Source organism: Carcharhinus amblyrhynchos, chromosome 9, assembly GCF_965287045.1.
Source record: "Carcharhinus amblyrhynchos chromosome 9, sCarAmb.v2.hapA, whole genome shotgun sequence".
Classification (NCBI taxonomy): domain Eukaryota; kingdom Metazoa; phylum Chordata; class Chondrichthyes; order Carcharhiniformes; family Carcharhinidae; genus Carcharhinus; species Carcharhinus amblyrhynchos.
In genome coordinates this window covers 86,686,974-86,709,186 of record NC_137332.1, presented here as the reverse complement: position 1 = coordinate 86,709,186, position 22,213 = coordinate 86,686,974, and the positions used below count along the sequence as shown (strand labels likewise).

At 44.6% G+C, this 22,213-nt stretch overlaps 1 protein-coding gene across 1 annotated transcript in view; it reads left to right on the top strand.

The window, feature by feature from the left end:
* The window catches only part of cacna1ea (calcium channel, voltage-dependent, R type, alpha 1E subunit a), a 516,576-nt gene that overhangs the window by 358,578 nt on the left and 135,785 nt on the right, over positions 1–22,213 (top strand). Inside the window, exons 8-13 of the mRNA XM_080196651.1 lie at positions 571–674; positions 6,752–6,867; positions 9,080–9,136; positions 12,928–13,017; positions 16,714–16,926; positions 19,393–19,505. Of these exons, the coding sequence (XP_080052777.1) occupies positions 571–674; positions 6,752–6,867; positions 9,080–9,136; positions 12,928–13,017; positions 16,714–16,926; positions 19,393–19,505 (693 nt within the window). The remainder of the gene's footprint in view (positions 1–570; positions 675–6,751; positions 6,868–9,079; positions 9,137–12,927; positions 13,018–16,713; positions 16,927–19,392; positions 19,506–22,213) is intronic.

Genomic DNA, 22,213 nt, shown 5'->3' with positions numbered 1-22,213 from the left:
TGCTGGGAACAGTGGTGAGGAGAAGGAGGAAGTCTGTGCATGGAGAGCTCAGAATAGGATTGAATAATGGAGATGCGAGGGAGAATATGGGTGACATGGTGGTACAGTAGTTAGCACTGGTGCCTCAAAGTGCCAGGGACTCGGATTCGATTCCGGCCGTGGGTGATCGTCTATGTGGAGTTTGCACATTCTCCCTGTGTTTGTGTAGGTTTTCTCCCACAGTCCAAAGATGTGTCAGTTAAGTGGATTCATCATGGTAAGTTGCTCTAATGTCCAAAGGTATAGGTTAAGTGGATTGGCCATGGTAAACGTGCCAGGTTATGGGGATGAAAATGTGGGTGTGGATGGGTTGGTCTTTTGGAGAGTCAGTACAGACACAATGGGCTGGATAGCCTCCTGCACTGTAGAGATTTGAGAGTTGTCTGTTTCCAGGAAGCTGAGCCTGTGAAACTCTGCCCAAAACTGACCTGGTCCCTTTAGGTTTGTGTCACACCTATCCATGAGACATGGGTGTCATGTGACTCAGTCGGGGTCAGATGTAAAGGGAGACTTTCTTCTCTCATTCTGCAGACCAATGATGCCTTAGGAGCAACATGGAACTGGCTGTACTTCATCCCCCTCATTATCATTGGCTCGTTCTTCGTGTTGAACCTGGTGCTAGGAGTCCTGTCTGGGTAAGTGCAAGAAATCTCCACACCTCTGAGGGCAGGTAAGCCACATATCATCCAGTCCAGAGGAACACTGTCCAACTACACAGTACACACTGCCCTCTAGCTGCACATTAATGAGGATGGAGCAGTGAAAAGCTTCTTCATATATTTCGTTGCACAGGTTGAAGGTGATGGAGCTTATGCTAGACTAAACCCAGTTTCTGTCAATGAGGATTCAAAGGACAAAACCCACCCTAAACGGTTCCTTCACTTCTACACCACAGACTGACAGATGGGAAAAAAGTAACAGAAATATGTCATACTTAGTATGTTTCTTTAGTCCATGACTATTTGATGGATAGTGCAGAGGGAACTTTACTCTGTATCTAACCCCGTACTGTACCTGTACTGCAAGTCTTTGATGGACAGTGTAGATAGAAGGAGCCTTACTTGGTACCTAACCCTGTTCTGTACCTGTCCTAGGAGCATTTGATGGGGACAGTGTAGAGGGAGCTTTATTCTGTACCTAACCCCGTTCTGTACCTGGGAATGTTTGATCGAGACAGTGTACAGGGAACCTCACTCTATATCTAACCTGATTTTGAGGTTTGACATCGAGTATCTGAAATATTGCAATCTCAGTAATCTTATTCTTCGCGCTGATGAGTGGTTAAGATGTGCTAAGTTTTCACAGCCTTTTTTAAATTCAGTACACTTTCCTGAGCTGGTCAGTCTGTGTTCACTGTTAAACTGGCCGACATTTTGCGCACCAGTTTGCCACGGACATAAATGGTGAACCAAATTATCATAAAAATCAAGATACGAGATTTTCATCGAGATGTTCCAGCACAATTGTTTCTGCCAGTGGGATAATGGGGTCCTATGGAGCTTTTCAGAGACCTATGTATTATGCCGGATTTCGTGTGAGATATTTCTCTTTATTAATTACAGGTCAGCAAATATAAAGAACTCCCGGAGGCAAAATTTCTGGCTGAAGATATATTTTATTGCCCAGGCTTGGTCTATGCGCATAGGAGAATGATTTGGGGGCAGTCCAAATTGCATTGTTACCAGTGTTACAATTTTCAGAAATCATTTGCCGACCTATTTTGCTTATCATAGCCGGATGTGAGCCAATCATTTTAGTACAAATCATTGACCTTGGCCAATAAACATTCTACTCTCTGGCAGCATGAGAATATATAAGACTGTAGAGTCCGAAAGCCTTTGCCCACTGTCTCCTAACAACCCCAATATGTTAGTCCGCAGGGCTCAGAAGTTGTTTTCCCATTGTCTACATAGCAGCCCCTTATTAGGAAAATTATAATATTGTATTCATTTTACTGTCTAGGAAGCTTATACTTTCTAAAGCCCACACTGATAAGAGAGTTGTTTTTGCTTCACTCAGTAGCTGTATTGTTTTCAAGAAATGTGGTTATTCTTGCTCAACTGTATCCCATCATGCCTTAGAGTGTCATTAGCCAAGGCTTATGCTTTTAGTACAGAATATAAAATGCTTTCAAAAAATACATGCTTAAGTTCTCTAACATTGGCTGTGTGTTTCCATGTGAACTATACATTGTAAGTCCAGGTACTTTGTACTTTTTCTGTATTATATTCACTCTAAATTATCTTGATTCATTAGTGTTTTTAGTCCCAGGTTATCCTAACCCCTCTAACATGGGCTTCTGTGTGATGTTGGGAAACCCTTTCATATACATCAGCATATCATGTGCAGACCTCTTTACAGCAATTGCCACCAACATTCAAAAGTCTGACTCCGGCATAAGTCCGGCATTGGTGCACTTCCCCACAGGTTTTTCCCTGGTGAGCTCACTCCCACGGTCTGCCATAGGCCAGCAATGAGTCCAGGAGGGAGTCAGCCAAGGGGCTTGTGTTGGGAGGTGTACTGGGAGCGGAGATTGTGTCATGTTTTCGGGGGGGGGGGTGCAGGCGTGGGGGAGCAGGGGAGAGCAGGCGGGCAGCTGGGGGTAGGAGGGGTCAGGAGGTCTTGCAAGCCAGTAGCTATTTGGGGCACTGGGGCAGGTTTTTGATTTGTTTTTATTATTGTCACATGTATTAATGTACAGTGAAAAGTATTGTTTCTTGCATGCTATACAGACAAAGTATATCTTTCATAGAGAAGGAAAGAGGGTGTAGAATGTAATATTACAGTCATAGCTAGGCTGTAGAGAAAGGCCAACTTAATGCAAGGTAGGTTCACTTAAAAGTCTGACAGCAGCAGGGAAGAAGTTATCTTGAGTCGGCTGGTACGTGACCTCGGCCTATTGTATCTTTTTACCAATAGGATCACTATAGTGCAGGAGGGGGCCATTCACCCATTGACTCTGCACTGACCATAGAATCATAGAAACCCTACAGTGAAGAAAGAGGTCATCTGGCCCATTGAGTCTGCACTGACCACAATCCCACCCAGGCTCTACCCCCATATTCCTACACATTTACCCGCTAATCCCTCTAACCTACCCATCTCAGCACACTAAGGGGCAATTTTAGCATGGCCGATCAACCTAACCCGCACATCTTTGGACTGTGGGAGGAAACCAGAGCACCCGGAGGAAACACACGCAGACACGAGGAGAATGTGATGTGATCGGCGCAACTTGTGGGCCGAAGGGCCTGTTTGTGCTGTAGTGTTCTATGTTCTAATGTGCAAACTCCACACAGATAGTAACCCAAGCCGGGAATCAAACCCAGGTCCCTGGAGTTGTGAAGCAGCAGTGCTAACCACTGTGCTACCGTGCCGCAATGGAAGAAGGTGGAAGAGAGTCTGCCCAGGGTGCGGGGGTTCCGTGGTTCTGCTAGCTGCTTTTCTGAGGCAGCAGGAAGTGTAGACAGTGTCAGTGGATGAGAGGCTGATTTGAGTGCTGGATTGGGCTACATTCATGACCTTTTGTAGTTTCTTGCAGTCTTGAACAGAGCAGGAGCCGTATTAGGCTGTGATACAACCAGAAAAAATGTTTTCTATGGTGCAACTGTATAAGTTGGTGAGAGTCGAGGTGGACATGCCAAATTTCCTCAGCCTCCTGTGGAGGTAGAGGCGTTGGTGGGCTTTATTAACTTAGGATCGGCATGGGAGAGTCCAGGACAGATTGTTGGTGATCTGAACACATAGAAGCGTGAAGCCCTCGACCATTCCCACTTCATTCTCATTGATGTACAGGGGCATGTCCTTCACTATGCTTCCTGAGGTTAATGACTATGTCCCTCATTTTGCCGTCATTGGGTGAGAGATTATTGTTGTCGTATCAATTCTTTCTTGTACCACGATGGTATCATCAGCAAACTTGACGATCGAGTTGGAGGGGAATTTGACCACAAAGTCATAGGTGTATAAGGAGTATAGTAAGGGGCTAAGGACACAGTCTTGTTGGGCACCAGTGTTGAGGACAATCGTAGAAGAGATACTGTTGTCTATCCTGACTGATTGTGGTCCGTGGGTTAGGAAGTCTCGGGTCCAGTTACAGAAGGAGGAGTCAAGCTCTAGGCCACTGAGCTTGGAGATGAGCTTCATAGGAATAATGGTGTTGAAGACTGAGCTGAAGTCAATAAATAGGAGTCTGACATAGGCATCTTTGTTATCTAGGTGTTCCAGTGTAGAGTGTAGGGCCAGGGAGATGGCGTCTGCTGTGGACCTATTGCGGTGGTAGGTGAACTGTAGCGGATCCAGGCAATCCAGGAGGCTGGAATTGATTTGTGCTGTGACTAACCTTTCAACGCACTTTATAATGATGGATGCCAGAGCCACCAAATGATAGTCATTAAGGCATGCTACCCGGCTTTTCTTTGGTACTGGGATGATGGCCGTCTTCTTGGCCACTCTCAGATACCCAACGTCTTTGAGGGAGCTCAACAGCTACAGAATTGGTCCTCGGGGACAAGGGGGTATCTCCTGAGGGTTGGCTGTAGATGCCCGTGTGGAGGCCACAGAGTGCAGTAGAGACCCGATATAATGAGGCTGGTGCTCATTGATGAAATATGCAACCAAGTTGCTGAAGATGTGGACCAGACAGGTAGAGCCTGGTAATATAGTCACCAGAGGCTGTTACACATTGTGGTTGCATGCTGAGCCCTCCACAAGCCGGTGCTTCAACAGGGTGAGGAGCTGCCCGAGAAAGAGACGGATGAACGACATGTCCCTTCTGATGAAGAGGATGTTGAAGTGGATGAAGGAGATCCTGGAGGACGAGGCAGCAACGGTGATGATTAGAAGGGACAAGCGAGCTTGGGACACTCTCATACCCTCCCATTTCATGGATGATCAGGATTAAGGCCAGTGATAACTTCGCTTCGAGCTGTTGTCCTTTCCTGTCTGACTCTGGTTGCACCAACCCTCACTGATAGGGCTTATATCATGGGGAGGGAGTGGTTGCCCACAGTCCCAGTGTTGCATGAGGAGACAGTGGAGGCAGTACATTGATCTTCAAAGAACGTCTGTAAATGGCTGACTCCTCTCTGGCTCACAAACTGACCAGGGTGATATGAGGGAAATGTTGCAGGGAGAGTGTCTTCTCTTGCGAACTAGATTTTTCCTAAGTTAGGAGTGTCCTTGTCATCTGAGGCAGATTCACTATTTTCATAAGGGTCTAGCCACTGAGGTCTGTGCTGAGGTCAGACATTCACAATGACTAGGTTGAGTGGTGACCCTGACCATTGTGGGATTGGGGGGTCCTCATTACCAGGGAGACACTGGCATGATTTTGTTCAGTCACTGTGCCTTGCAGAGAAGAGATGGGGGAGGCTGTGTGTGAGTATCCAGCCTTTCAGTGGAAGATGGACACTGGTTGTCTCAATAACACTTACCGAAGAAATGAGAACAGGGAACCACAGAGTGGCTTCAATGAGTGAGATTTATTTCATTGATAGAGGTGACTTACATAGGTGCTCTACACCTGCCTAATGCTTGTGCCCATGCTGTGAAACTAGACTTCCTTAACCTTTCTAACACTGTTGTTACATCTTGGTGTATCTCCAGGATCCACAGCAGAGGTGGAGGCAGCGTGCTCTCTGCCACGTCCTGTTGTCCTTGATAGGCATACTCTGGGTGGCTCTGGCCTGCATTCAGTGCCATCCTCAGCCTATGGGTCTGGAGCGGTTTCAGTAACAGGAAGAGGGGAGTTGGATGAGCTGGACTCATCCCTTCCTGACTTTGCCTTTGGGACTGCACCAAGTAAGGCATGACCATATCCAGGGGCACATCATCTGGCCTCCAGCAATCCCTTGGGTGTATCGGTGAAAGCTATGACTCCTCTTCTATTTCAACATTCAGGAATTTATCCTCACTGATGTCTGGGAGGGCTTCTGGCGGGTGGAGACTCTGGGCTGCTCCCCCATGCGTCTACACAAGACTGGAAATGATATTAAAACATAGCAGGGGCATAGGATATAAAGACTAACGTTAGCTTGGTGTGATGGTGTTATGACTCCTCACCTGATGTTTTGGTGCCCATTTCTCCATCGGCACAGGAGTGGCCCTCTTCCTCCCCGGCCAGCCTGAGGGCTTTTTCCTCGAACGCTGAGAGGATTTCTAACTCAGGCATTCCTCCTCCGCCCATGTCTTGCCAATTGTGAGAAAGCTTGTTGTGCAAGAAAACAGATGGGCACAATGAGGCAGGCCAGGGCAGATGGCAAGGAGGCCTGTCGCATGTGGTTGGTGAGTCGGAGCAGGGAGGTGGAGGAGACTAGCTGCAAGGGAGATAAGGGATCATAGAATCCCTACAGTGAGAAGGAGGCAATTCAGCCCGTTGAGCCTACAATGACTTTCTGATAGAGCATCTTAGCCAGGCCCTATCCCATCACCCCACTTATTAATGATACTAATCCCCCAAATTTACACATTTTGGGACACATCTGGGCAATTTAACATCCACCTAACCTGGATTATGGGAGGAAACCCACACAGACATGGGGAGAACGTGCAAATTCCACATAGACACATACCCGAGGCCAAAATTGAACCAGGGTCCTTGCCACTGTGAAGCACCAGTGCTAACCGCTGTGCCACCCCAAAATGTATGAGAAGGCAAGTGGTGACAAACAAGAAGAACATGCCTGACACTAACTCCTTTCTGCTTCCCCAGTGAATTTGCCAAAGAGCGGGAGAGGGTGGAGAACAGGAGGTCATTCCTGAAACTCCGGAGGCAGCAGCAGATTGAGCGGGAACTCAATGGTTACCGAGCCTGGATCGACAAAGCAGGTGAACATCCAAGAGGTGAAGGCCATAAGATGCAGGAGCCAAAGTAGACCATTCAGCCCATCGACTCTGCATTTCCATTCAATGAGATCATGACTGATCTGACACATTCCCGTCTTATCCCCATAACGCTCAATTCTTTTACTGATTAAAAATCTGTCTTTCTTAGCCTTGAACATATTTAATGACCCTGTCTCTACAGGATGTCTGATACATATCTTCCTCACCATGTCCCACTACAGTATGTATACAAACATGTGAATTAAGAACAGGAATAGGCCATTAGGCACCTCCCAGTAACCCTTTGACTCCCTTGTTAGTCAAGATTCTATCTTCAAAATAATCAATGACCCTGCATCTACTGAACTCTGGGGTAAAGAGTTCCACAAACTAATGATTCTTTAAAAAAAATCTCCTCGTACTTTAATAGGAGCTCTCTTATTTTTAAACTGTGCCCTCAAGTTTGCATCTCTTTCGCAACGAGAAACATTGTCTCAGCAACAACTCTGTCCAGCCGCCTCAGGATCTTATGTTTCACCTCTTATCCTAATAATCTTGAATGGACACAGGCCAGATCTGTCCTTTGCTCATTAGGTAATGCCTCCCATCCCAAGACTCAGACAAGAGAACCTTCTCTCAGCCAAGGTAGTAGTACAGGTAGGTACAATTTTATCTTTTAAAAAGCTTTTGGATAGTTACATGGGTACAATGGATTTAGAGGGATATTGGTCAAATGCTGGCAACTGGGATTAGCTTAGGGGTTTAAAAAAAAAGGGCGGCATGGACAAGTTGGGCCGAAGGGCCTGTTTCCATGCTGTAAAATTCTATGACACTGTGAACTGTTTTTAATGCAATTATGTCCTGATTCAAAACTGTGCACAGCATTTCAGATGTGGCCTCACCAACGCCCTGCAGAACTCCAGCAAAACACCCCGACTTTCATATTCCATTCTCAAGATAAACACCAACATTGTATTTGTCTTCCTAATCACATGCTCTGGCTGCAGACTAACTTGTAATTTATGTCCCAGGACAGCCAGATTTCTCTTTGGTACCAAGTTGTGCAATCTCTCTCTCTCCATTCTCATTCTTTCTGCCAAATTTAAAGTTGGAGACAAGTTCCTATTTTCTCAATTTGCATTCCACCTGCCAATTTTTCTGCCCACTCGCTGAACCTATCGATATTCTTTTGCAGACACCTTCTTCACAGCTTTCTCTCCTACCTGTCTAGTAACTGCAAAGTGAGCAGACTGTTCAGTGCACTGAACAAATGTCAGTCGCTCAATCTTTCTTTATATCTCAAATGTTTTATTATTAACTTACTGAACAAGAGCATTCAGAGAATTGTTTTTAAGAACTCTTGACATTTCTCCAGAGGAGATTTGAAATGTTAATAACATCAGGTAGAGTGACTGGTACCTGCTCAGAGGCTTCCATATGGAACCATTTGTTGCTGGCTGTGCAGTAGAGGTTGCAAGGGGAGAGGAGAGGAACTTGTTTATAGACAGACATATTAGACAATATCTAATAAGACTCGTGCACTCCAGAGAGGAAGCTCCAATGCGACTACTCCCCAACTCAAACCCAAACACGAACTCCATTGTCACCCTAATCCTAATGATTCAAACATCACCTGAATGGTAACGACTCATATTCACTCTATCCCTATCCACAACTCCAATGACACAGCAGAAGTCCTAATGATCTCACCCAATCCCAATGACTGAACCCTAATATTAACAATCCAACCTTAACCCAAATGCCTCAATTCTAAACCTGACCCTGAAGATGTCCAGCATAACTAACCCAATCCCAACTTTAATGCTAACATCTGAAAGCTAAAAGGCAAACTCTAACACTCAATTCGTGAGGCCCACTCCATCATATCCTCAAACCCCAACACATCTCACATCCATAAGATTCTGACACTCACTAACCTTAAACAGGAACTGAGTTTTTCAATAACTCAAGGTCACATTATCAATAGTTGTGTTGTAATAAATTACTAACTGATTTTGTGACATGGGATGATGGGATCTGCTGTGCAAGTTTTGAGTAATAGTAACTTCTTTCTGTGTCTTTTTCTCGCGCTCTCTGTCTCTCACTTTCTCCCTCCCTGTATCTCCCTCTCTGCCCGTCTGTCTGTCTCTTTCTCTCTGCCGCTCTCTGTCTCTCCATGTCTCCCTATCTGTCTGCCTCTCTGTCTCTCCAACAGAGGAAGTGATGTTATTGGAAGAAAATAAAAATGCTGGGGAGAAATCCGCACTGGATGGTAAGTCTCTCTCTATCCTCATCCTGCCACTGGACAATCCAGCCCTCCAGGAAGGCTACATTTACATGACAACCCCCTCAAAACTCTGCCAAAGCAGGACCCTTGGCACATGGCAACTATTTATCCAACCAACTGTTCATCCAGCATTAGGGATACTTCAGTTGCTAGTAATAGAAGAACAAACTTCAGACAGTAAATTGAAGAAAAAAGTTGAATAAAGAAACTTCATTACTCCAATACTTGGGGCCACGCCCTGGGCCATACAGGCTCCCCACAATTCTCATCTGCTTTTTAAGTGCTGACCACCACATCATTTTGCCATTGGTTACATTGTCTACCTGGTCAGCTGACCCTCACGGCATGTTATTATTGGTTACGTCATAACAGATCCAATGTTATCATTGGTTACATGATAGCATCAACTGTTCTGATTACACTTTACTCTGGATAGCTTAAGAGAACGATAGAGCTTGCATTTATATGATTGGATGTTATGTTTCCACTTAAGAAGAGTTCACCAGCTCCATTTTTATGGGTTTGAGACATCATATTAGTGCAAAAACTTATTTTTTTGTGTGTAAGTAGGGATTTTGTGCCTTGTGTTGTGCTTCCCTGGAACTAATACTGTTAGAATTATGAATGTTAATAAGACTTATGTTTTCAAGCTATGTCATGTGACCTGTTTTGAAATCTGCCTGACAGCAAGCCTGGGTGGCTAAAAGGCGGCCCACGTTATTTCATTGGGAAGCAGCTGCAAGATTTAACACAAGATGATGCTAGGGAACTTGGGGAAATAAGTAGTGACGTCTTGAGGAGTGTACATATTGCAGGGAAAGAGGTGCTGGAAGTCTTAAAGCGCATCAAGCTAGACAAATCCCTGGGACCTGATGAAGTGTATTCCAGGACATTGTGGGAGGCTTGGGAGGAAATTGCGGGTCCCCTAGCAGAGACATATTTGAATCATCAATAGTCACGGATGAGGTGCCTGAAGATTGGAGGGTAGCAAATATTGTGCCTTTGTTTAAAAAGGGCTGCAGGGAAAAGCCTGGGAACTACAGGCCAGTGAACCTCACATCTGTGGTGGGTAAGTTGTTGGAAGGTATTTTGAGAGACAGGATTGACGTCATTTTGAGACGCAAGGACTGATTAGGGACAGTCAGCATGGCTTTGTGAGTGGAAAGTCATGTCTCATAAGTTTGATTGGTTTTTTTTTGAAGGAGTAACCAAGAAGGTAGATGAGAACACTGCAGTTGATGTTGTCTACATGCTGTTTAACAAGGACTTTGACAAGGTACTACATGGTAGGTTGTTGCATAAAGTTAAATCTCACAGGATCCAGGGTGAAGTATCCAAATGGATGCAAAATTGGCTTCTTGACAGAAGTCAGATGGTGGTTGTAGAGAGTTGTTTTTCAAACTGGAGGCCTGTGACCAGCGGTGTGCCTCAGGGATCAGTGCTGGTTCCGCTGTTATTTGTCATTTATATTCATGATTTGGATGAGAATATAGGGGGCATGGTTAGTAAGTTTGCAGATGACGAACAGCAGATGGAGTTTAATTTAGACAAATGTGAGGTAGATTGAACCAGGGCATGACTTATTCAGTTAATGGTAGGGCATAGGGGAGAGTTACAGAACAAAGAGATCTAGGGGTACATATTCATAGCTCCTTGAAAGTGGAGTCACAGGTGGACAGAGTGGTGAGGAAGGCATTCAGCATGTTTGGTTTCACTGGTCAGAATGAATAGAGGAATTGGGACGTCTTGTTGAAGTTGTCGAAGACATTGCTAATACTGCGTGTAATCCTGGTCACCCTATTTTAGAAAGGATATTATTAAACTGGAAGGAGTACAGAAAAGATTTACTAGGATGCTACCGGGATTTGATGGTTTGAGTTATAAGGAGAGGCTGGATAAACTAGGACTTTTTTCTCTGGAGGGTAGAAGGCTGAGGGATGATCTTATAGCAGTCTATAAAATAATGAGATACATAGAACTAGCTAGATAGTCAATATATTTTCCCAAAGCTAGGGGAGTCTAAAACTAGACTGGGGAGGGCAGCAATTTTACGAGGGTAGAACATTGAATACGGGAGTTGGGTCTTGTTGAAGTTGTACAAGACATTGATAAGGCCACGTTTGGAATACTGTGTACAGTTTTGGTTACCCTATTATGGAAATAATATTATTAAACTAGAAAGAGTGCAGAAAAGATTTACTAGGATGTTACCAGGACTTCAAGTTTGAGTTATAAGGAGAGGCTGGATAGACTGGGATTTGTTCCCTAGAGCATAGGACTTGGGAGTGATTTAGAACATAGAACATAGAACATTACACTGCAGTACAGGCCCTTCGGCCCTCGATGTTGTGCCGACCAGTGGAACCAATCTAATGACCCTCTAACCTAAACTATTCCAATGTTATCCATATGCCTATCCACTGACCATTTGAACGCCCTTAAAGTTGGCGAGTCCACAACTGCTACAGGCAGGGCATTCCACGCCCTTACTACCCTCTGAGTAAAGACCTACCTCTGACATCCGTCCTATAATTACCACCCCTTAATTTAAAGCTATGTCGCCTCATGTTAGCCATCACCATCCGAGGAAAAAGGCTCTCACTGTCCACCCTGTCTAATCCTCTGATCATCTTGTATGCCTCAATTAGGTCACCTCTTAACCTTCTTCTCTCTAACAAAAATAACCTCAAGTCCCTCAGCCTTTCCTCATAAGACCTTCCCACCATACCAGGCAACATCCTGGTAAACCTCCTCTGCACCCTTCCTAATGCCTCCACACCTTTCTTATAATGCGGCGACCAGAACTGTACACAATACTCCAAGTGCAGCCGCACCAGAGTTTTGTACAGTTGTAACATGACTTCACGGCTCCGAAATTCAATCCCTCTACCAATAAAAGCTGACCTTATAGAGGTCTGTAAAATAATGAAAGGCATAGATAAGGTAGATAGTCAACATCTTTTCCCAAAGGTAGGGGAGTCTAAAACTAGATGGCATAGGTTTAAGATGAGAGGGGAGAGATTCAAAGGGATTCAGAGGGGCAATTTCTTCATGCAGAGGGTGGTGTCTGGAACAAGCTGCCAGAGGTAGTAGTAGAGGCGGGTACAATTTTGTCTTTTAAAAAGCATTTAAACAGTTATATGGCTAAGATGGGTATAGAGGGATATGGGCCAAATGTGGGCAATTGAGATTTAGGGGTTTAAAAAAAGGGCAGCATGGACAAGTTGGGCCGAAGGGCCTGTTTCCATGCTGAAAACCTCTATGACTCTAAGCTAATGGCAGAAGTATGTGTGCTAATAGTGGATAGTCTGTGAATATCTAAAGTCTCAATGTGTTGAGAATGTTGGTTTGTAAACAGTTGTGCTTTAAAATATAAAGTAAAAGAGAGCTAGGGTGTCAAAGATAGCCAATTGGCATTTCCACCTGGCTGCAAGGCCCATGTGATTCATGGTGCCACTTAGATAGCGTTTGAAAGGGGGAGGGTCTAAGATATCCCGGAAAACTCACAGACACAACCAGACTGCCAGGATCCAGGACAGGGAGAGCAGAGAAGGAAAGAAACCTTGTGTGACAGGTTCTCATTCTGGAGCTTAATTCAGCCTTGCTGTGTGGGGACAGTGCACACTGACCATCTTTCAGTTCCATTCTCATAATGTTCATCTTGTGTTAATGTGGAGTGCACAACAGCCCCACATGTCAGAGTCAACCATCACCATAACGTAACTGGGATTCCCAAGGAAATGCTTTCTTTTAAATCAATTAACCCTTTTTTTCAGTCCTTAGAAGAGCAACAATCAAAAAAGGGCGAATGGAGATGATCCACACAGAGTCAAGTGATGACCACTACACTGAAATATCTTCTGTGGGTGAGTCTTGGCCTCCTCGGGTGAGACTTACCTCATTTCAATTCACAGAATCACAGAACTTTTACAGCACAAAAGAAGGCCATTTGGCCCATCGTGTCTCTCCAATCGAGCATCATGACTTAGTACCATTCCTCTGCCTTTTCTTCCTACCCCTGCACATTGTTTCTATTCAAATAATCATCTAATGTCCTCCTGAATGCCTCAATTGAAGCTGCCTCCATCACACCTACAGGCAGAACAATCCAGACCCAAATCACCCGCTTGTGTGAAAAATGTTCTTTTCAAACCATATTTCATTCTTTTGGAAATCACTTTAGATCTGCACCCTCTCATTCTTGATCCTTTTACGAGTGGGAACATTTTCTCCCCATCTCTTTTGTGCAACCCGCTCATGATTTTGAACATCTCAGTCAAATCTCCTCTTAGCCTTCCTCTCTCCAAGGAGAACAGTCCCAGCCTCTCCAATCTATCTGGAATTCTCTGCCCGTTGAAGTGGTGGAGGCTACCTCGCTAAATATATTTAAGACTCAGGTGGATAGGTTTTTGGTAGGCAAGGGAATGAAGGGTTATGGGGAGAAAGTGGGAAAGTGGAACTGAGCCACTTCACATCAGCCATGATCTTGTTGAATGGCGGGGCAGGCTCGAAGGGCTAGATGGCCTATTCCTGCTCCTATTTCTTATGTTCTTATGTTCTATCCTCATGACTGAAGTTTCTCATCCCTAGAACCATTTTTGTAAACTTCTTTCTTCTGTACTCTCTCCAGTGCATTCACATCCTTTCTATAGTATGGTACACAGAACTGTTGACAATAATCCAGCTGAGGTCTGATTAATGTCTTGTATAAATTCAACATAATTTCCTTGCTCGTGTACTCTATATATCTATCAATAAAGTCCAGATTATTATATACTTTATTAACTGCTTTCTCCACCTGTCTTGCCACCTGCATTGATTTATGTACAGATACACCCAGGTAGAAATTTAGAAATTGACTGCTTATTTCATGTTGTCTCTTCATGTTCTTCCAATAAAATGCATTATCTCATATTTCACCATATTGAACTTTATCTGCCCCCTATCTGCCCACTCTACCAAGTTGTTAATGTCCTTTTGAAGTTCTACACTGTTGTCCTCGCGGTTTATGATATTTCCAACTTTTGTACCATCTGCAAACTTTGTGGTTGTCCCCTGCACACCGGATTGAACAGTAACATAGATCAAAAAAAGGCAAGGGTCCCTAGCCAACACCTGGGGAACTCCACTACAAATCTACCTGCAACTCATTCATCATTATTCTTTGCTTTTTTTATTCAGCTAATTTTGCATCCATGTTGTTACAGTTTCTTTTATTCCATGAGCTATAACTTTTCTTGCAAGTCTGTTGTGTGGCATTGAAAGTCATTGTACACAACATCAACAGTATTACCCTCATCAAAAAACTCCAAGTTAATTAAATGCAATTTCCCCTTTAGAAATCCATGCTGGCTCTTCCTAATCAACCCAGGTGCCTAGTAATGCTATCCCCAGTATTTGTTTCTGGAAGCTTGCCCACTATCCATGTTAAACTGACTGGTCAGTAATTACTGGGCTTTTTTTCACAACCTTTTTTAAACAAGGGCATAACATTTGATATTCTCCAGACCTCTGGCACCTCCCCTGAGTCTAGAGAAGACTGGAAGCTTATGGCCAACACTCCTGCAATTTCCACTCTCACTTCCCTCAATATCATTTGGATGAATTTCATCCAGTCCCGTTTCCTTGTCAACTTTCAGCACCGACAGTCTATTCAACACTTCCTCCTTAACAATCCTGAACCCTTCTCCAGACAGAGTTTCCTCATCTGTCAGGAATGGTACAGTGGTTAGCGCTACTGCCTCACAGCACCAGGTTCAATTCCAGTTTTGGGTGTCTATCTGTGTGGAGTTTGCAGGTTCTTCCTGTGTTGTGGGTGGGTTTCTTCCAGGTGTTCCTGTTTCCTCCCAGACTCCGATGATGTGCAGGTTAGGTGGATTGGCCATGGTAAATTGTCACTTAGTGTCCCAAGATGTGTACATGAGGAGAAATTAACAGGGTAAATATGTGGGGTTACAGAGATAGGGCCTGGCTAAAACGCTCTGTCAGAGAATCGGTGCAGACTCAATGGGCCAAATGACCTTCTTCTGCACTGCAGGAATGCTATGATTCAACTCCTTGAATTTGTCATCGCCTCTCAAATATATGTCCTGTCTGGAATTCCATGTTTCAATCCCTCCAATCGGGTTTCTGACCCTGTCACGTTTCTAAAACAGCTTTTATCAAATTTACAAATGACATCCTGTGTGACTGTGACAAAGGGAAAGTTTCACATTGTTTCACCCATGCTGGCATAGCCAGTGAAGCCCACATCCTATGAATGAATTAAAATTTTAAAGGTCCACCGGTGCTGTCCTCTTGGTATCACCGATTCCTTCGTGGTAAGCTCTGGAATTACCCCTCCAAACCTTGTTGCCTCTCTGCTTTGCCTCTCTCTCCCTCTCTTTCCTCCTGTACGCCATTCCTTGGAATCTACTTTTGATGAAGCTTTTAGCCAGCACTCCTAACGTCTCCTTCTGTGGGTCTGTGTGAAATTTTGTTTAAGTATGCTCCTTTGATGTGCCCTGGGATACTTTGCTACATTAAAGTTGTTGTTGTTGATGATGACAAGTTTATCACCAGATCTCTCCATTACGCTGAACACCAAGATCACAGCTGTATGTTAGCCCCCACCTCAGTAAACTGGAGTCTAACTTAATAGCCACAATTCCTGGCGATGTTATGCCTGTGGGAAGTGAACAGAAACCCTTGTTACTGTGACAGAAGCAAAGGAATAGGATGAGGCCCTTCAGTCCATCAATCTGACTACCTCCTTTGTTCCATCATAATTTTGTGAAACAAAAATCTATCCATTTCATGTTTTGAATTTTTCAGTAAACATTGAGTCTCAGCAGCTTTTTGGGTGAGAGTTCCAGATTTCCACTGCACTCTGCGTGAAGAAATGCTTCCGAACATCACCTCAGAATTGTCGAGTTTTAATTTTAAAGTTTGTGCCCTGTTGTTCTGGATCCCATATGAGAGGATATAGTTTTTCTGTGTCAACACTGTCTAATCGTAGAATGTTTCCAGCACTGAAGAAGGCCATTCAGCCAACCATTTCTGTGCTGATCCTCTGCAAGTGGAACTCAGCTAGTCCCACACCCTTTCACTTTCCCAATAGCTCCACAAACCCTGGTGATTATCCAATTCCCGTTTAAAAGCCATGATTGAATGCGGCAAGGTAGCACAGTGGTTAGCATTGCTTCCTCACAGCACCAGGGACCCGAGTTCAGTTCTGGCTTCGTGTGACTGTCTGTGTGGAGTTTGCATGTTCTCCCTAGTGTCTGCATGGGTTTCCTCCAGGAACTCTAATTTTCTGCCACAGTCCAAAGATTTACAGGTCAGGTGGATTGGCCATGCTAAATTGCCTCTTAGCGCCTCACGATGTTCAGTTTAGGTGGATTGGTCATAGTAAGTGCATGGGGTTATGGGAGTAGGGCAGAGGAGAAGACCAAGTGGGATTCTCTTTCAGAGGGCTGGTGCAGACTCGATGGGCCAAATGGCCACTTTCTGTACTGTAGGGATTCTGTGGTTTTTGTCTTCTGCGATGAGACCTAAGATGGTCTCCCTCTTGCTCTGTCCAGGTTCCCCACTAGCGAGGGCTAGCATCAAGAGCACCAAGCTGCTGGAGGGTTCATCTTACTTCCGTCGCAAGGAGCGCATGTTGCGTATCTCCATACGTCACATGGTGAAGTCCCATGCCTTCTACTGGATTATTCTGGGCCTAGTGGCCCTCAACACGGTCTGCGTCGCTGTCGTCCACTATGACCAGCCTTTGTGGCTCACCAACTTCCTCTGTGAGTATGAAACATCTGTTCCAGGCCTCAATGCCCCCAGGGGGCCTGGACAACCTCAACACTAATAGCGAAAACGAGTCCTCCGATACCCCGTGACATCTGCTGACTGTCTGCTTCAGACTGACAAATGAATGTGTCAAATTGGTGGGCAGCAAAAGGCCCGCAACATCCTGAATGGCAAATCCCTTAATACCATTCCCGAATAATGCTGGAAATCTGAAATAAAAGCAGAAAATGCTGGAAAAGCTCAGCAGGACTGATAGCATCTGTGAAGAGAGAAAAAAATAGAATTAAAGTTTCCAGTTCACTATGATTCTTCCGAACCCAGTCTTCAGAACTCAGTCTTCACAATTTTAGGACAATCCCTAAAAACTTTACAGGCAATTTAGTGCTTTTGAAATGTGATTGTTAAATTACTGAAGAGGGGACTGAAGTATTGGACTGAGGGAATGTCTGTAGGAGCAATTTATGTGCCAAAAAGCATTTTATAAACTCCCATGCTTCAGTTAAAACTCATGGAATTGAAGACAAATTATTGACCTGACTGGGAAAGTGGCTGAGAGACAGGAGACAGAGAGGAGGAATAGTGGACAGGTACCCTAATTGGTGGAATGTGACCAATGATGTCCCTCAAGAATCCATGTGGGAGATCCTCAACTATTTATATTGTTCATATTTATTAGTGCTCTTGAGGACAATTAGGGATGGGCAATAAATGCTGAGCTAGCCAGCAATTCTGTGAAATTAAAAAAATGCTGAGAAAAAAAAGCCAATATCCCAGTTTTCCCATGACAAACACTAGGCGACATTGTAAACCAAGGCAGATTTAAGCCAATCTGTGGGAAATAGATTTGAGCATAATCAAATGCAAGGTCATTCACTCCCGATGTGGAAAGGATAGAACTGAGTACTTTCCAAATAGTGAAAAGCTAGAAGCGTTAGGAAGTAAAAGAAATTGCTGAGTCTCTGTACAGAGATCGATAAAATGCCCTGTACAGGTGCAGAAAATAATTAAATGGAACAGTGGCCTTTATTGTTGGAGGATTAGAGTACAATGGGGTAAAAGTCATGCTTCAGCTACACAAGGCCCTGGTTAGACTTGGAGATAGTGTGAACAGTTCTGGGCATCACACCTTCAGAAGGATACATTGACCTTGGAGGGAGTGCAATGTAGATTGGTCAGAATGAATGCTAGGCTCCACAAGGAGAGATTAAACAAGCTAGGGTTGTATCCGCTGGAATTGTTCAGGCTGAGGGAGATTTAATTGAAGTTCACGATGCTAGGGAGAATTGATTTGGTAGATAGAGGTAAACTATATTGATTGATTAGGGAATCTATGAACAGGGCATGTGACCTACATATTAGAGTCATACGTTTCAGGAGTGAATTCAGGAACAATTTCCTTAAGTACAGCACTCCCTCAGTGTTGCACTGGAGTATAAATCTGAATATTTAACTTATTTTCCACTCCAGTCTCTTGAGCGCAGTTATCAGGTTGACATTCCTAGTGCAGTTCTGAGGGAGTGCTGTGCTGTCAGTGGCGGAGTCTATTGGATAAGGTATGAAATAGGTCGGCCCTCTCAAAGGGACATTGAAGAGCCTGTGGTAGCATTTTTAAGAAGAGCAGGACAGTCTGCTACTCGGTCCTGACTTAAAACTACATCTCACCCAACATTACTAACAAGCAACTATCTGGTCTCTTCCTCTCTGCTGTTTGTGGGATCTTGTTGTGCACAAATTGGTTGACAGGCTTTTAACATTGCAGTAATTCCACTTCAGAAGTACGTAATTGACTGTAAAGTGACATGTCCTGAGATCTTTATGTACGGACCTAGGAGCTAATAGAACACGACCCAATTCATGTGGCCCAATGTGCATGACCCAGGATCCAGTTCACATGACCCAGGACCCAATACGCATGAACTCGAATACAATTCACATGACCCTGGCCCCAATACCATGCCCAGCACCAAATGTGCATGACCCAGGATACAATTGACATGACCCATGACCCTATGTGCATGACCCATGATCCAATTCACTCAGGTTCTACCTCTTGTGGGCAGCAGGGTGTCACTCTTTCATGGCTTGTCAGCAAACAGCAGCAAGCTGGCCTCAGATGGGAAACTATTATTCCTTTTCTATGATTGTAACCTAATGTTTCCAGAGTCCAGAGGGTGAAAAAGCACAGAAGATAATCCTTTTCCAACCCCACCCCCGCCAACCTCCACACCATCACTCCAACCTGACACAAAGCATTTGGGCACCCAGGGAAGCAGGTGCAGGTGCTGGTGGTGAGGAAATGTTAGCTTTGGTGAGGACTGGGGGAATGAGGTTTTGTGACCTGACACATACTTTGATGATATTAGGATTGGAAATGGCAATGAGGCAGACTTGAGCTCTGAATGGGATCATGCTGCCACTCTCATGAAGTCAATCCTAATAGCCCTTTTTCATTTTCACAGACTATGCTGAGTTCACCTTTCTGGGCCTCTTCCTGTCCGAGATGTTCCTAAAGATGTATGGCTGTGGTCTGCGACTTTATTTTCACTCATCATTCAATTGTTTTGACTGTGGGGTGAGTACAGCATTATGTATCTCGTCAAACAAGCCTTCCTGATAGATTGTGCCTGATACTGGACCCCTGCAATACAGTGTGACTGTCTATGGTTCAGACTCTTGCAGTACAGTGTGACTGTCTATGGTTCAGATTCTTGCAGTGCAGTGTGACTGTCTATGGTTCAGTCTCTTGCAGTGCAGTGTGACTGTCTATGGTTCAGTCTCTTGCAGTACAGCGTGACTGTCTATGGTTCAGACTCATGCAGTACAGTGTGACTGTCTATGGTTCAGTCTCTTGCAGTACAGTGTGACTGTCTATGGTTCAGTCTCTTGCAGTATAGTGTGACTGTCTATGGTTCAGTCTCTTGCAGTACAGTGTGACTGTCTATGGTTCAGTCTCTTGCAGTACAGTGTGACTGTCTATGGTTCAGACTCTTGCAGTACAGTGTGACTGTCTATGGTTCAGTCTCTTGCAGTATAGTGTGACTGTCTATGGTTCAAACTCTTGCAGTACAGTGTGACTGTCTATGGTTCAGTCTCTTGCAGTACAGTGTGACTGTCTATGGTTCAGTCTCTTGCAGTACAGTGTGACTGTCTATGGTTCAGTCTCTTGCAGTATAGTGTGACTGTCTATGGTTCAGACTCGTGCAGTACAGTGTGACTGTCTATGGTTCAGTCTCTTGCAGTACAGTGTGACTGTCTATGGTTCAAACTCTTGCAGTACAGTGTGACTGTCTATGGTTCAGTCTCTTGCAGTACAGTGTGACTGTCTGTGGTTCAGACTCTTGCAGTATAATGTGACTGTCTATGGTTGAGACTCTTGCAGTGCAGTGTGACTGTCTATGGTTCAGTCTCTTGCAGTATAGTGTGACTGTCTATGGTTCAAACTCTTGCAGTACAGTGTGACTGTCTATGGTTCAGTCTCTTGCAGTATAGTGTGACTGTCTATGGTTCAGACTCTTACAGTATAGTGTGACTGTCTATGGTTCAGACTCTTACAGTATAGTGTGACTGTCTATGGTTCAGTCTCTTGCTGTACAGTGTGACTGTCTATGGTTCAGTCTCTTGCAGTACAGTGTGACTGTCTATGGTTCAGACTCTTGCAGTACAGTGTGACTGTCTATGGTTCAGTCTCTTGCAGTATAGTGTGACTGTCTATGGTTCAAACTCTTGCAGTACAGTGTGACTGTCTATGGTTCAGTCTCTTGCAGTACAGTGTGACTGTCTATGGTTCAGTCTCTTGCAGTACAGTGTGACTGTCTATGGTTCAGTCTCTTGCAGTATAGTGTGACTGTCTATGGTTCAGACTCGTGCAGTATAGTGTGACTGTCTATGGTTCAGTCTTTTGCAGTACAGTGTGACTGTCTATGGTTCAGTCTCTTGCAGTATAGTGTGACTGTCTATGGTTCAGACTCTTACAGTATAGTGTGACTGTCTATGGTTCAGACTCTTACAGTATAGTGTGACTGTCTATGGTTCAGTCTCTTGCAGTACAGTGTGACTGTCTATGGTTCAGTCTCTTGCAGTACAGTGTGACTGTCTATGGTTCAGTCTCTTGCAGTATAGTGTGACTGTCTATGGTTCAAACTCTTGCAGTACAGTGTGACTGTCTATGGTTCAGACTCTTGCAGTACAGTGTGATTGTCTATGGTTCAGACTCTTGCAGTGCAGTGTGACTGTCTATGGTTCAGACTCTTGCAGTACAGTGTGACTGTCTATGGTTCAGACTCTTGCAGTGCAGTGTGACTGTCTATGGTTCAGACTCCTGTATTATTTTGTGACTGTATCTGGTATTTGGCTTTGCATTACTCTGTGACTGGTATCAGTCTGTAATGCAGTGTGACTGTCTTGGGTATCAGAGCCTGTAATACAGTGTGACTGTCTCTAGTAACAGAGCCTGTAATGCAGTGTGATTGTCTCTGGTAACAGAGCCTGTAATGCAGGTCTCTAGCATCACTCCCCTGCCACCCAACCCCTGAGAGACCCCAATTGCCCCCCACTTCACTCCAGCGGGGTCTGGCCACTGGTTCCCGAAAGTGGGGCACTAGTCTGTATTGGAGTGGTGGGAGATGCTAGCAGATCCAGTGAATTTAATCCTGCTAAATACATTTAAATTGCATTTAAAATAGAATTTCCATATCAGCCCCACCTCCCAGCCGATTTCCAGTGCCACGTAGACGTTGCCAGAGATCCTGGTATAGGGAGTGCAATAGTGGTGCGAACGCCCGTAGGAATCCCGTGAATTGGCCAACACGCAATTCCCCTGGCTTACCACACTGTGGGAGAATTGCCCCCACTGTCTCTGGTATGACAGCTATAATGCACTGTGTCTGTCTCTGATATCAGAACCTGTAATGCACTGGGACTGTCTCTGATAAGAAGTCTCACAACACCAGGTTAAAGTACAACAGGTATATTTGGTAGCACAAGCCTCTAGCTTTCAGAGCACTGCTCCTTCATCCCACTCACCTGATGAACAAAAAACAATTCAGCATAGGAACAGGCCCTTCGGCCCTCCAAGCCTGCACTGATCATGTGTTCCTAACTGGACCATCCGTTTGTATCCCTCTATTCCCAGTCTGTTCATGTGGCTAACTAGATAAGTTTTAAATAATCCTAGTGTGTCTGCCTCAACCACCTTGCTTGGCAGCACATTCCAGGCCCCCACCACCCTCTGTATAAAATACATTGCCCGCATATCTGTATTGAACCTTGCCCACCTTACCG